The 16,937-nt window shown below is 34.5% G+C and overlaps 1 protein-coding gene across 3 annotated transcripts in view; it reads right to left on the bottom strand.

Moving 5' to 3' along the window:
* Nucleotides 1–541: 541 nt before the first annotated feature.
* Nucleotides 542–16,937, bottom strand: part of LOC144442152 (dynein axonemal heavy chain 3-like) — a 97,047-nt gene continuing 80,651 nt past the window's right edge. For 2 of the 3 annotated variants that reach the window (XM_078131422.1, XM_078131428.1), the window contains 13 exons: nucleotides 14,978–15,054; nucleotides 14,238–14,531; nucleotides 13,539–13,676; nucleotides 12,852–13,112; nucleotides 12,122–12,214; nucleotides 11,652–11,666; nucleotides 9,002–9,100; nucleotides 8,120–8,302; nucleotides 7,567–7,659; nucleotides 5,911–6,084; nucleotides 5,389–5,499; nucleotides 4,769–4,829; nucleotides 542–4,091 (listed from right to left, as the gene is read on the bottom strand). In XM_078131422.1, the coding sequence (XP_077987548.1) occupies nucleotides 3,946–4,091; nucleotides 4,769–4,829; nucleotides 5,389–5,499; nucleotides 5,911–6,084; nucleotides 7,567–7,659; nucleotides 8,120–8,302; nucleotides 9,002–9,100; nucleotides 11,652–11,666; nucleotides 12,122–12,214; nucleotides 12,852–13,112; nucleotides 13,539–13,676; nucleotides 14,238–14,531; nucleotides 14,978–15,054 (1,745 nt within the window). In that variant the 3' untranslated portion in view covers nucleotides 542–3,945. The remainder of the gene's footprint in view (nucleotides 4,092–4,768; nucleotides 4,830–5,388; nucleotides 5,500–5,910; nucleotides 6,085–7,566; nucleotides 7,660–8,119; nucleotides 8,303–9,001; nucleotides 9,101–11,651; nucleotides 11,667–12,121; nucleotides 12,215–12,851; nucleotides 13,113–13,538; nucleotides 13,677–14,237; nucleotides 14,532–14,977; nucleotides 15,055–16,937) is intronic. The other variant, XM_078131436.1, reaches the window with a different exon arrangement.

Raw genomic sequence — 16,937 nt, 5'->3', positions numbered from 1 at the left:
TTTATTCAGGGGGGTCAGTGACTTTTTGTCGGCCCAATAGAAAAAAAACACTGACACCCCCCCCATTCCCCAAGCTGGAGAAACTGACCGGTCTATCTGAATGTTTGTGACGTTGTGCGACCGAGCGCAGACAGGTAGTATGAGTGGTCGTACGGCCGTGTCGCAGATATCATTTTTGAGTTTGTACGAGTCGCACATCCAAGTCGCAGATACCCTTGTGATAGACACGATTAAATAAATGGGGTATGTGCCCACCAACTAGGAGTAGCATAGGTTGCACTTCCTTTCGGCTCGTGAACTAAGCTAACTAAACAGACGCATGTATGCTTCTACGTGAAAACTAACAGGAAACCAAATACTTTTCTAAGACCCCAGAAGGGTGAGAAAGTACAGTTTACGTGTGTGTGTGTGTGGGTCATTAGTAATTCACAGTCTCTCTATATGCTCAATCAGAATATACTTGTAATTCTTTTATTTTTGACACAGTACTTTCTTACTAGATTTAGTATAGTAAATATCTAGTATCATAAAATTACTCATATTTATCGGAATACTCGGACATAAGTCTGGGACAAGTCAACGCTGTTTATACTGGTTTGTAATTTGAGTGTAACAATATAGTAAATAGTCCCATAGAGGCCTAAAAAATGTTTGGTTCCGATTACCCGACCCCACCTAGTTTTTCACCCGACCCTAAACTTTTTTGACGAAGTCTACGAAGAAATAGTGAATGTGGAAACTGACATCAACTGTTCTTCCAATCTGTATTCTGTACATCTGATGAGAAGAAACCAATAACAGAGGTCATATGGAAAACAACGGAAAGCATATAACTACCTTAAGTAAACTCCCACACATGAACACAACACATAAAAAAAAATAAAAATAAAATTATACCTACCCCACCTATTCTAAAATTGAGCGTAATCGGAACCACACAATTTGTTTCAGGCCTAATTATATACAATAATGATTCTAGTTCGATGGATTTAATACAGTAACTGACTTGAGACCGATCATAGAAATGCTCATTTAGAACAAACAAGCTAGTAAGCGAGCAAACAAACAAACAAACAAACAAACAAACAAACAAAAAGAAAAGAAAAGAAAATAGCCAGGCCAGCAGAGGTAGGTAAGCACATCGTCGTAAACCACAGCCTCTTTTACGGCACCGTCCACGACGCATATCGCGGAAGAAATAGCAGCTCTGGAATGAAGAAATGAAGAAGAAACAGTGACAAGTCAATGCATTCTTTGACAGTGACCTTAATTTGTTTATTGTCAATCTATAACATCACGTGACAACATAAAGGCTTTTGGAGAGGTATCCATGTAAAATATATAGACAGTTCATTTACAAATAGTACCACCAAATCACATAATCACATCGCAGTAAATATGACTTTCTGGTTACATACATTTTTCATCTACACTACTGGACAGGAAAGAATTATCATATACCTGATAAATTTCAAGAACTTTACGATGGTAGCAAGAATATACAAAAAATTACAAAATTCTGTTATACACTTGATAATTTGCAAGGACATCATACGGTGTAGTCTTTTGAAGATAGAGATATCTGGTATAATCTTTCTCTTAATAAACTTGAAATAAATTACTTTTAATGGAACTTGAGTACTTTCAAACAAAATATTCTTGGTTATGAAATAATAATAAATGAGGTGGATGGAAGTAGAAGGAATGATTTTTTTTCAAATTTTGTAAATTTTATATTATATGTCACAATTTACCATATTTACATAAAGACTTTGGTACAAAGTGATACATTGCATTCCGAAATAAATTGTTTTAGTCAATGACTGTAAGGCACAGAATTAATAAAGGGACACAGTCTGCAACCTTTTTTGTTGTTATTTTTCAGGTTGTTTTTATTATGTAATTTGAATACTGTCATTCCACATGTTAAATCACAACCATGTTCAGTAGGTGGTACTGCTCTTACCAGGAATGGCTTCCTCATATAAGTTTCTGATTATTGATAAGTTCAGAGGACACCATGTTTTTGGAAACACACAGCACTTTTGGTTGTGCCATATTCATGGTTATCCAGCTCATTTATGACTGCTCATCTGCCTATGTCATGATATTATGACTTAATAAATTCTGTACACTGAGTTTGCCAAAATGTATGTCTGAGTTACAGACTGTGTCATTTTATATTTGTAAAAGTTAGAATGAGATGGATGGAATCATTTTGTTATATATAATAATTACATAATACATGGAAGTCTTTAGCCAAATTATATACTAATGTATGACAGAAAGTACAAAATCCACTTTTAAAAATATCTTACAAATTTAACAATATACAAAGGATGGATGGATTTGAGAAAACCAATGCTATATGCAAATTAGCTAATTATATATTCATTCCTAATTTTACAACATGATTTTACTTAAACATAAGAATCCCACTTTTAATACAAGTATCCAACAAATTCAACAATTGAGAAGAAATATTTTTGTTCGTTTTACATGTAAAGCTTATATTCAAATGTAGGATTGAACAATATCACTAATATGCAAATCAACTGATTATACATTCATTACTAGTTCTACAGCTAAAATTTCAATGCCCACTTACAAAATATCTTACAAGTTTTACAATGGTAGAAGAGTGGTGATTGCTGTGGTATGCTTTTATAAGTAGCACTGGATAAATCACCAACATTGCATTTTTAGCATATATTCAAGTGTATGATTGAACGATATCACCAATATGCAAATCAACTTATTATATATTCATTACTACTTATTTTACAATCATGGTAGAAGAGTGGTGACTGCTGTGGTGCTGCTTTTACAAGAAGAATTTGACAAGTCATCAGCATTGCTTTTTAAATTCAGCTAAACACATATGCGTAATTGAGTACAAAAGCAGCTTGCATCTAAGCTGACCTTTTCAAGGAATATACATTCTTCCATTATATGATTATATATGAATGTTAAACTTGTCTTCAATATATCGTACACATTTCACCAGTTGACCAGAGATGACTGGTGTGTCTATCTTCTAGAAGTTTGCCATACATACTTACCCACATTTAACAACCTCATTATAAATTCATCTCCATTTCTACAGCTACAATATACCCACTTTAATGCAGTTTACAATTTTTACAACAATAGTCAAGTGGAAACTGGTGCTTTACTTTCTTTTGGAGGATATGAAAAATATACCATACAGTGTGCCATTCAAAATAGATATACCATACAGTGTGCCATTCAAAATAGATAATTACACATTTATACAAAATTTACTATATACAGCTTACGTTACATTACATTAAAACATTTACAAATAACTGTTGATGGCAAAAAGCTGACCTTTGTAGCTTTTTTGCCCAAATCATTGATGATAAACAATGATTTCTTTTTATAACATAATACACTGCTGCAGATTAACATCGCTGTGCTTTTCCTGTTGAGGTGACTTCTGTGATTGATTTTGATTCCTCACTTTGCACACTGGATTGACAGACAGTAGCTATGACTTTGCCAAACTAGTCTAGAGTATTCATTCTATCACATCATTCTAACCAATGATATAATTTCAATGTATATATGTGGAAGAGTTTTGTATGTGGTATCGAACAACCACCTGAACTACTATGCTTACCTATAAATGAATAAGATTAGCTATAGCCAGGATTTGGGGACTTTGTTAAGATTTGTAAGTTAGTGTCTTTAGAGTGGGTGAAATTGAGAGATTCACATATGTAAATCACATCAAGCAACCCCTACTGTTATTGGTAAGTTGACGAGTTAAGTACATCGTGATTGCAAAGTATCAGAAAGCACTGACAGAGAATAGCTAAACAAGTGAGTATAGTCTATAGAAGGAACCACATTTAGTCTGCTGGGAAAGTATATTAAGCATATTAACTGGTAAGCATATTAATTCTAACTCTTAAACACAACTTAATCATCTAATTGGCAGAGCATGGCAACTCCTCTATTAATCCAGTGAGTATGTGGTCTGTCTGATGGTAGTTGGATATCCAGTACAAAGTTAGTAGAATGACCTGTGGTTGATAACACTCCTCTTCTTGCACTTGTCTTGTAAACTGTCATGTAATCAAAATCAAATCAAGCATTTAAGAAACTTAGTACGGCGGAATTAGTTCCTATATATAATTTTGTAATTGTAAAGGGATGCACATTGCTAATTAAGTTCCCTCCTCTATCAGTATTTATTTCTTCATGTCAATACATATAGCTGTCTGATGATACCTTGTCCACACAAGTTTCAAAGCTGTTATAACTGGTGTATTACTTTTTCAGACAGACAGACAGACAGACAGACAGACAGACAGACAGACAGACAGACAGACAGACAGACAACCAAAAATATATTCACTGAAAATTGTTAAAATACCAACAGTTTGACTTTGTAAGGGTCAGCTGTTTATATCCAGCAGTAGTAGAGATTTAGGTGAAATTGTGATCACATTGGGGAGCTGATTTTTGAGTGTGGACCTAAAAATCAACTTGATTGGATTTATTGTACCATATTATGTGTGCAGCTACACAAATACATTAACCTACAGATGATTCAATACTATTCAGGGTGTACAATATTAGGAGTACGTCATCAATGCTAACAAATCAGTTTCAACAAAAACATTGCAGTTATAGCAAGTGCAGCATTAAATACCAATGTACTATATGTGACACATTTCAGTATGTATATTCTCATACTGTTCATTGACACAGTAAGAGTTGAGCAATGATACAAGCTTACCTGGACATTCATATGATGGTTTAGGCTTAAAGTCGGATTTGGTTCCTGGCTTAAACCAAATCTGTAAATCTAGGTTAAGGTTTCAAAACTTTGAATTTCATTTTACCCTCTAATAAACCATATTTGTTGGAAGACTTGGGAAAGAGTGGTTATCAAAACAAGTTATTGTGGTATGATAAGCAATGTAGTCCAATACAACACTACAGCAGATCACACACACAACATCCACTCCTATACCTCCCTCACTAAAGTTAGTCGAATGAAAAGTGTCATATATTTGATATTGGATTCTTGTATCTACCATGTAGCAAACCATACTGTACTCTACCATTTCATATCATACATACACAATATATCACAACACATCAGCTGTATGTTGTGTAAGTCATCACAATGGATATTGGTTATTTTGAAAGATATATCATTCAAATGTACAACATTAGGTAACTGTGTGTGATTACAATCAGACATAGAATTATCAGTATTGGTTTACCTTAGATCTGGTGGTGAAACAAATACTAATTATGACTTTAAACCTATCAAATATACATCAATCTAAACACTGTATATTAATTTATGATAACAATGTAATGATTTGAAACCTTGTATGTAAAGGATACCACTGGTACAGTGTCAAATAATATCTTGGGATTGGATTCATCGATAACTTTTGTCTGTCTGGACCATCTAGCTCCCTCCATGAATAGTCCTCTGATGTATACCCCATCGACCTGTGTAAAGGTCAATACCAAAACTTTGATTATACATGGAGAAAACTGTTATGGTAATGAATGATATGTTGTGATTGAAATATCATAAAATACATAAATATCAACAACATAGATTTGATATTAATAATCTGAAGTGTAACTGCAGGTATGGTTGATATGATGTATTGTAAAGGAAAATGTCTTATATAAGCATCATTTCAGGAAAAGTGATTTCCATATTACAAATAGTATTTATTTTGGTTAAAAATGCCTGTAGATCATGTTAACTTCTCACCAATAAAAACAGAGTATTGTACATATGGTCATTTTTGCCATGAGTGGTTAAGTATAGAATGCAATCCAACTCAACTTGGTTATGTTATGATTCAACTGTTCATTTACTTTGTATATATTCCTTGGTGTTGTACTTACTGGTTTAGATTCCATTTCTGATTCCTGATCCATAACTTCAAATTCAAAGCCTAAATGATCAATCGGTATGCGATATCTTCTTGCATAATTTTGTAAAGACCCTGTCAGAAATGACTGGGTGAAGTAGAACCCTGATAACCAAAATACACTGGGCATACCGTTGTTAATCCAATCCTAGGAAGTAAATTAAAACAGCTTGTTACATTGTTGAATTACCTTGAAGTATCATTTTGGTAGAAAAGTACGTATGTATGGAGTATGGAGTCCTGCATCCATGATATCAAGGCATGGATGACACTTAATAAATTACAGCTCAACGACAGCAAAACTGAAGTTCTTGTTATTCGCTCAAAATTCAATCAGCTCCCAGATCCTGTTCCCTCCGTCAATATTGGTTCTGCGATTATCACACCAGTTACAACAGCATGAAATTTGGGTGTACTCTTTGACAATATCCACATGTATAACCAGCACATCAAGAATACATGTAAATCAATGTACTGTCATCTCCGCCGCATTGGATCTATACGTCAATACGTCTCAAGTGCGGATTGCTGTACTTTAATTCATGCTGTTATATCCACTAAATTTGATTACTGTAATTCTTTACTGTATGGTCTCCCTGAATCAGTCACAAACCAACTTCAGCGTGCACAAAACACAGCTGCAAGAATCATCACCCGGTCAAAGAAATATGAACACATAACTCCTACTCTCATCAAACTCCATTGGTTAATACCAGTTCGTTCTAGAATCGACTACAAGATCTTACTCCTGACTTACAAAGCAATTCATGGTCTTACACCGGAGTACATTTCTGACCTTATACAAGTATACATACCAGCTCGCACCTTACGCTCAAAGGACAAAAACCTTCTTACGACAACAAGTTACAAGCAAATCAAATACGGTGGACGTTCTTTCGCTTATGCTGCTACAAAGCTCTGGAATTCACTGCCAACTGACATTAAACTTGCACCAACTATTGACTGTTTCAAGAGAAGACTGAAGACACATTTGTTTTGTAAAGCCTACGGTGTGGATTAACCATCCAGTGCCCCTGAAAATAACTTTGCCTGGATTTTGGCGCTCTACAAATTATTTTGATTGATTGATTGATTTGATTGAAAAGAAGCACTGAATTTAGTTACTATACTCGAAGGCATGGTTTGCTCTGATAGACACAACTAAAACTATTGTGACATGTTGATATAAGCTGTTGAATGGACATACTCTCAGAAGGAGGGGGACATTTCTGATCACTTTCTTGGTCTTGCAGTGTACATTTTTGGTGACTTCTGATGTTTAAACTATCTTGATCACAGGGTGGTTACATTCACACAACAGAAGCATCACCCACTTGTGTAATCTACCACACTGATCAACAATACTTCTAGATTTTGTCAATCTTAGTAAGCCGAAGAATCTATTGCTGGAGTGGTATTCCTATCTGATAATTGCTGAATAGCCCAGGGACTTGGTTATCTTGTTTGACGTCATGTGTCATAGCCAGTGTGTAAAGTCAGATAGTCAAGTGTGTGCAGGGTTAGTGGTTGGACATTGTTTGATATTGTACTAATACCCTGAAGAACTGTATTAAATCTTGCAATAAGATCACTGACATAACTACCTATAGGTTTCAAGTCCTATACTTACCCTGAAGGACTGTAATCTTGCAATAAGATCACTCACATAACTACCCATAGGTTTCAATGATGGATATGATTTAGCAGCCCACATGACTGGAACCTAAGGGAATGATAACATAACAAACGAAAATAATGAATGTCTATAAATAAGCGTATACTGTCTACATACTATCAGAACCCTAATAAAACCTGATTTTACAATATTGTCACTAACGATATCAATGTAATCCCCGCTATAGAAAAAAAGCATGGTACTAGCACCATCAATACCACCCAGGCCATCATGCTTTGCAGACTTAAAAGGTACATATTCTACCATCCTTGAACTTGGATAATTTCCCCTTAAATGACAATATTAATACTTTTTAAATGAATACAATTGGCTGACCCCAATTTTCAAGTGTGTATGTGATGACTGTAAACATGTAACTAAGGACCATTCTTTATCCTCAAATCAATCATACAATATGCAAATTACTGTATTGATATGCAAATTGCCATGCAAATTTGTTATCATCCTTAAGATCTGTCTAGCGTTAGGCAGTACAATGAAACCTTACCTTTCCAACCATCATGCTATCAAATACATCTTCTAATTCAGCAGACATAACAACTAGACCCTTGATGGCTTTCAGCACATCATATAAGCTGCTCCTCACCACTGATGTTAGTCGATTAAAACGAATTAATTCCTGGAATAGTACTGTATTCATAGATTCCTCATATCGTACAGGGTACTTTGCCTGCAATAGTGGTTAGAACATTCAAACAACATGTTGAGTAAGTGATTCATTTACTATTGACATCATATTCCATTGTGAAATGATATTGTAATTCTCAAACTTTCAAAAATCAAATGAAAGTTTCTACTCACTGAGTCAAAAACTATTTTGAAACCAAATCTCAAATTTTCATAGTACAACACTGACAATACTGACGAAAATTTGGGGCTTCACTTCAAAGAAAGATTTTGACTCTGTGAGTAGAAATTTTCACTTGATACTATGAACTCAGAGTCTGTAAACATTCAATGTGGTAATTGTTGATCAGGATTTATTTCATGATGATATAAAAAGTTGTGGTGATCAAGAAAATTATCAATTTTGTATATAAAACTAGCTTGTGAAAAAATCCCCAGAGAATATGAATGCTAAAATTGAATTGTCTTTATCTGAATAATACTCCATGATTGCTATTATTCCAATTTCACCCTGTGTTCTTCACTTTGTTATTTGTTAGTGTCTGGAGCTCTCTAGAGAGCAGGCACCTTATAAATACTCGTTATTATTATTATGTTTATTAAAATTGACATTACGATAATAACCTCAAACAAATGTGTATACAAATAAATATGAGTAAATGGCAAACTATCTGATATAAATGCCTTCAAATTATGTCTAGAGCAAATCAAATACTTTGGATCTCTCAGTTGACAACAATACCTGCACATCTTCCAAGTTGAAATCTGGAGGCAATTTTGATAATATATCAGAGGCTAGATCCTCAATGATTTGTTGTGTGGACCTGGCCCCACCCTGTGCCTGTAAATGATGAACATGAAGAAGTGAATTAGTCAAGTGAATGCAACCCTTCACTGTCAACTTACTTCAAGAGCACAAAGTTGACAGGGTTTCCTGCTGAGTTTGTACAAAGTGGTATTGATACCAGGTCAAATCTGTGTATGAAAACCACACTTGTAAACAAAATGATGTATTCTTTGCCACCATAAACATTGATCATTGCACACTACAAAACAGTACAGAACACTTGAAATCATATATGTGTGAAATGACAAAAAGAAGAATTCAAAATGATGGCATATTTTTTTCCACTTCAAAGATAACTAAATCATAATTTACAGGTCAGGATCAATGTTGTAATGTCATGCTGGTGTATGAACTGTGCACACCATGCTAAGACAGTGATTGCAATGCAATACCTGACCATACTTGCGTAACAGTGGATCAATAAAGAGATGGCTATAGTAGACCTAGTATAGTAGAGATATTAGTAGGGGAAGTAACAGTTATAGACAGCATAAGAAATAGCAAAGAAATAGCAAAGTCTTACAAGACAATCTGATCTGTAAATAAGATAGTGTAGGAGATTAGACTGATAGCAAGGCAACAAAAGAAAGGACTTCTGTACAGTTATATCTTTGCAGTGTATGGTTTCTATATGACTCCACACAATGCTCTCCCATTTTTAGAATAGTCTAAGAATTGGTATATAGGAATCAATATGCACACAATGTTATCCAACAGAATAGAGTTGATCTACAAGAATCCACTCAATGCTATTTGATAGCATACAGAAGTTCTATATGAATCAATACAATGCTTATAGCACACAGGAGATTTATAGGAATTAATAAAATTGTTATCACATAGTATACACACAGAAGTATCACACATGGTGACATTTCCATGGTATATAGGAATTCTATGAGAATCCATACAATATTATCCTAGAGAGCACAGATCCTTCACCATGGAAGAACTCAGTAATTAGCTAAAACTTTTCTTGCAAACAATTTGCACCGGAGCATTTGGTATTTTTTCAATACCCACTTACCATCCTTAACAAAAACACTAAATGTACTCCAGTGTAAATGTTACTTTAAAACAAAGTTTACAATGAATATTTCATAACCTTTTACCCTTAATTTATTCTGATGGTGTAATTAACAGGACCACCTTTAAACTTACAGGAACTCTCTCTTACACTTACAAAGATCAGTGACTGTAAAGTCTTATCACTTCACAATTACATTTTTATTTATCATTAACTTTATCACCATACAATGTAGTACTTCATTAAGAAATTGACGGATAATGACAATCCTTGCCATAAATTTATGATTGAATTACATAAAATTGAGTACCATTACAGCCATCAGTAACAGCAGCAAGAAATCTAAATGTCACAAGCACATTAATTTACATCTAGCAAGCCAGTCAACAAGATCTTAGCACAGCAGCAAGCCAGTACTATCTGCAGCACTTCATGAACCACTTCAAAAAAAAAAAACCCTCATCCCAGGCTCAGCACTACAAAAGGCAAACACAACCACATGGCAAAGTACACATCAAGCAAGTAAACTATGCAAGCTTTTAGATTGGTTAGTTGTTGTTGTGTTTTATAAACAGCACAACAAGACTTGACTACACAAGACTGTGACAATATCACTCACTGGAAGGTACTATGTCAGTGTGTTAAACTACAAACACTACAACATTGACAAACTATATCACAGTTTAATATTCAAGTTTTCTGTTTGACAAGATGGACACTGTGTTATGCACAAGAACATAAGCTGTGTGTTATTTCATATTACACCATATAATATAAACATATTAAAGTATGTGTTAGTAGACATGTATTATTGGCAAAATGTGTGGTAATATTAGTGCATCATGCAAATGGTGCTAGTGTGCAATTTTGCAGGTAACAAATATTAGACTAGACTGCCTTCATCTGATGCATGTAGAGTGTAACATTTGCAGTTGCATGATAAATACAGTTCCCTGCAAAATTTACCAATGATTCTCTCCTCAAGTTATGGAAATAAGCAATGTATTTTGTGACTATAAAGACCAGCAATGTATACCTAGTAAATAAATCATGGGTTGCTCCTGTTGGGGAGGATCTCTTTCATGAGGAGTATGGGTGCTGTCCTAAACAAAATCTTTTTATGGACTCCCCTCCCCCACATATATTAATATATAGTGGCTCTGGGTTGAATTTTCAGATGAGTTTATTTTTCTGTAAACTTTCTATGCTGGTATCTATCTTAGTGCCACCATATCCATTTCAGTGTAAACACACTTGGTGGGATGAAGAAAGTGTGCAAGGAAATCAACCTATCCAGTGATGATATACAGTCTTGTGCAACTATGAAGTCTTGTACATGCAGCCTGTGAGGTGGGTGCATGTGTCAAGTTACTATGGTAACACTATATATCGCAAACTTCAAACTGTAGCATGCAATGAGGTGTTAGGTGATTTGTACAATTTGTGGCAGGTTTTAGTGTGCCAAGTTAGATAGGAGAGTCAAGCAAACACACCATCACACAGCAGTTTACCAAATACCTGTGAATCTTTGGTCTATTACAATGTGCATGTTTCCATGAACAGCAACATGTATGTATGTATAAAAATAGAACCGATTTGGGACAAAAATGTGCAACAAAAAAGATACAAAAAAACATTATCATTAACATTTCATTACATTAATTTATATAATGCAGCTGTGAAAAAAAAGCAAAATTATCACAATGTCAAATTGAAAAATGACAAATTATCTTATAAATATCGACATTCATACACAAAAAAGCAGATACTATTTGTTTCATTTTTGTGATGGAGAACATAGTATGTAGGTGAAGAAAAATTGCACCTGGTTACCAACATGACAAGCAATGTGGCCAACTCTGACTATGTGTATATATTAAAGATTGGCTTTATTCATGACAGAATGTGAAGACCATAATGATATGCTCTGAGGATGATAAAATGGTTATAGGTAGAGAAAGGTGATAAAGTATGGATGAAAGCCTTACCTGTCTGGGTAAAGTTGTCAATATACCATCAAACAATTGAGTAGTTTCTTGCTGATCTTTGGTAATATCGGCATTCTCATGCAGTCCAAACACCTATAGATACAGGTCAGTATATAGAATGAAAATAGTCAACACATCATGTAGTACAAGATATTTTGGATACATGGCAGGTGACAACACAGAACTGGCAGGTATTTGGAGATAAGTCCAAAAGTAGATGGATATATGACATATCAAACTAAACTGTCATGTGTTGTATGCTAGTGGTGCGTATGTGTAGCATTTGGTGACAAAATACTGTACACCTACACATATTCACCACCAGAAAATTTAGTGATTTTACTGTCTTCAGGTAGTTCCTAAAGATTAAATTTTACTAATTGCCAGACTGGTATATTGTGTTTATGTACAAAGAAGGCATTTACTACTTATTTTTGCATTTTTGTTTTCCAGCGAAATAAGCAAAAATAAGTCCTTAGCAAAAAAAGTCAAGGTTTACAGTAACTTTATAGTGGATGCATACTTAATACAGTTTATAAACAGAGATGAGAAAACTTTTCCAAGTTGTCATTTATCATTGTCATAGTATTCATTGACTTCACAAGTTCCAATTGTTATCTCATTCCCTTTGCCACCTTAACCATTTCAAGAGAAGAATCTGTTTCATATAATTATTTGGTGGAGGAAAGGCAGGGGGAAATATATATAAACACAAAATATATAGTCATACCTCTGGACTAACAATGAACGGTAAACTTTTGATGTACTCTAGATAGCCTTCATAATTGTCTGAATCAGGACAAAAGTAACTTCCACTGGACGAGTAGCGATAGTGACTTTTTTGGATACTGTCCAGATTGTAGAAGTTTTCAAGGAGACTGTTGAGAAGTCTTCTGTCATGATCATCTGTTACTCTACCACCATAGTTACATTCACCTATCAAGTACGTCAGGGCTTCCAATGGAACCTCATCATAATCATTCAGGAACATCTGGTAATGAGATAACAGTCAAATTATGTGATCGTTAAATTTTACCATTCATACAACATATTTGGTAAGGTGATCATAAAAAGTTACACAGTGATGTGATCAGTCAGTTTTACCAGTCATGTCAAATCCAATAATCTGATCAGATTAAACTTATATTTTAAAAATTAATAGTGGTATGTGATCAAGTTTTACAATTCACATAAATGTGATCACACACATCAAAACCACTGCCTTAATAAAATGCCTGAGTTGTTCATTCCAGTTGAATATACAGAATTGCTATCCTGTTGTCATGATGTGATGTATGCACACTGTCGCTTCCGATTTCCTATTTGCCTTCCCAACACCAAATAGAGTACTATAATTTCTTTGACAACAATGTATAGTTTCTTATTATTTCAACACAGTCAACACTATTCTCATTACCTGTTGTTGCCTGACACTGATTCTGAGATCTGATTCATTGAATTCATAAGGAATATTCCATCCCAATGGACCAAATTTTCTTCTTTCTTGAACCAATGCATGGAAAAAGCACAACCCAAACAATAGTTTTTTCCATGTCTACAAAAGAAATGGAAGAGTTATCATAAATTAACAATTAGAGTAGAGCTATAGAAAAAGTTGGTCCTCAAGGAGTGGTTCTCTCTAATCCTCATGGCACAACTGATAAGGTAGTATTAATGTGAGAAACTGGAAAATATGAATCGTGTGCCTAAAACAAGGAAACTTTAATTAATAAGTTGGACATCCTTTTTCTCCTCAATTACCATGGATAGGAAACAATGGATTGGCTTGTAACATTTGTGCACTCTGTCTCTGTCTGTCTGTCTGTCTGTCTCTCTGTCTGTCTGTATGTCTCTCTGTCTGTCTGTCTGTCTGTGTCTGTCTGTCTGTCTCTCTGTCTCTGTCTGTCTGTCTGTCTGTCTGTCTGTCTGTCTGTCTGTCTGTCTGTCTCTGTCTGTCTGTCTGTCTGTCTGTCTGTATGTCTGTCTGTCTGTCTGTCTGTCTGTGTCTGTCTGTCTGTCTGTCTGTCTGTCTGTCTATCTGTCTGTCTGTCTGTCTGTCTCTCCCTCCCTCCCTCTGTTATGGACATTATACACATCTTTAATTAGCTTCCCTTACCTCTGGTTTGTTACATCCATTGAAGAAACTTGTATCAGAGATTGGATCATTGAGATAGGATCTCAGTAAGTTGGCTCTCAGTCCTTTTGGTGGTTCATTGGTCATTTTCACTCCATTTTGTAGTACTGAAACTGGAAATTCCGGAGACGGATAACTGGTTAACCAAAGTCGGAATGCTTGTTTAGTTTTTTCAGGATCTGGAATCACCTCTTCACATATCTTCTCTAGGGTTGGTAACCATGATGATGCCAGATGACAATTTTGTAGAACAACCCAAGTGCCTTGTTCTATTGCCTGGATGAGATCAAAGAAAAATGCTGATGTGTATTATAACCATGATCAAATGAATATCTGTACTAATAAAACTTAAAATTAGAAGTATGATATTTCAAGAGTTTACATAACAAGGACTACTACTAAGCTGATACATATCTACCTTCTGTGCTAGCTTTGGTCCATACACACTCAAAAGAGTTCACAAACATCATTTGGTCTCTCAATTTTTAAAAATTGAAATATTTACAAGTGTTATGCTGCAACAGAGTGATTATTCCACAGTGATTATGCTAGAATTGGTTATTATAATAAACATTCTACAATTTCATGATCACTGGCTGAATACACATTCTTGGTATACTGCACTTGGTGGAAACTCTTTGTTGATTTCATTCATGATCTGAAGTTTCCTTCACTGTTTACACCACCAATGACAAGCAGAAAATGAGCAATTTGCACTTTACCTTGTCTATCATGGAGGCTGCTATAGGTCCCTGACCTTGACCTAGAGATATAGTTTGTAATCCTGGACCAGACATTCCTAGGGGAGAATTTGTCATTATCATCAATTAATCTGGTCTATGTTGTAAAGTTATTACTGAATATTTATATACCATATCACCTTACAATCCCTTTCACTTCACCTTATTTAAATACCAATAAAACAGGATAAAAATCGAACACAACAACACTGACTTTCTGTCAACTTGATGACAATCAGAAATTACTATAAAAGTCATAAAACATGTCGACCACTTATTGATAATGTTTTCTATATTGTCAAAGATCAAATCCTATAGATTCTATAAGCTGAATCAACAGCTAGCAATTTCAAAAGACCCAACTTGTATGTAAGTTTGGACATTGATTTTAAAGGCCAGGGTTTCAATCCCAGGGTCTAACATTAGTGTTATCTTATGAATGGAGCTATAAGAATTTGATATGATCATTCTTTATTTCTAGACCATCTTCTTCTATACATGTAGCTCTGCCAGACTTGTTTTTAACACCTACAGTAAATTTGAATCCTAATCCGAACTGGATCTTTAACACCACAACTACTGATGGGATCTTAAAAGATCAAATTGATGGACAGTCAGTGTTTGGGAACGTTTTTTTTATCCTGTACGTCACCATCTACATGGCATGCATTTATTCCAAGCCATCACACACACAAACTTCCAGCCCATTTAATTTACCAGACATAGAAGATTATTAACCCTTCCATCCATCCATTACTCTATCCCTAGAAATAAAGCAAATATCCCAGATTACGCTATGTGGACCTAAGATATGACTTTCAAGTAGTCCTATCAGTCCAATATTTATCATGCATTATGATGCAAGTATTTACCCTGTAATAAAGGAGTTCGAAGCAACATGCAGAGTGAAAACATGCAACATTATTTCATGCAGGTTACAATTTAAAGGGATCTATTTGTACGGTAGTACTGGGGTATATCATGCAGGTTTTACATTTACGGTAATTGTGTATATACTTTGGTTGTGTATATGTGCATGCATGTCTGTGTATGTCAAACTAAGTATTCTATAAGTATATTATACATCCAATGCATGCTGCCTTGACAGCACATGCAGTAAATTAGTAGTAATTAAAACTAATTTGAAAGAAGGCATTCAATTTAGAGGTTAAAGGTTAAATGCAGTTACTGAAACAAGCAAAATTAAGTTTTTAATTCATTCATGTCTTGAAGTAAAAAAAGATGGCATTCCTTGTAAGAAAAAGGTTCATTTGTTATAATACTAGTAAGTTCTTAAATATGCATGCTGTGTAATGTTGAAGTCTTCAAGCAATGTGCACCTACAAAGCTAGTTTATAAATACATGCAGTATCCAAAGTTTGAACAAAGGCGTTATAAAAAGTTTGTCTTTCAGTTCACATTCCAAAAGAATAATTTGTGTACCAGAGAGGAACTGATATGTACTGCATGTACTCCACAAAATGGACAACCCATATATTGAGTGAGGCAAGTTTGACCACCAATAATGAAGTTTGTGTACATCATCACATTTTTATTGAGAAATCTGACTTCATTTCAATTTCAAAAACCAAACTTCATAACTGCTGTATGATAAGCTCTGAGGTATACTTGGATTGTTAATTTTGTGAATTTATCATTACATAGAAAAGTACAATATGATACATTATCAATAATCAAATTTTGCATATTTGGAATGTGAACGTCACAGGCAGACCTCTCTCACAATGGTTATGTTTAAATAGCATTTCTTAGTCAATTGCCAAAATATTATTCAGCTATTACGCTGCATTATAAATGCCCAAAAGTATTTCGCTAATATGCTAATAATAATAATAATTATAATAATATAATACATATTAAATGCATAAAGTGATTAACTTGTACATGTATATTAAAAAGTTGTGTCAATAGATTCTTAGAA

Source organism: Glandiceps talaboti, chromosome 1 (assembly GCF_964340395.1).
Source record: "Glandiceps talaboti chromosome 1, keGlaTala1.1, whole genome shotgun sequence".
Taxonomy (NCBI): Eukaryota; Metazoa; Hemichordata; class Enteropneusta; family Spengelidae; genus Glandiceps; species Glandiceps talaboti.
The sequence above is the reverse complement of the archived record's forward strand: the minus strand, read 5'-3'. Positions and strand labels throughout refer to the sequence as shown.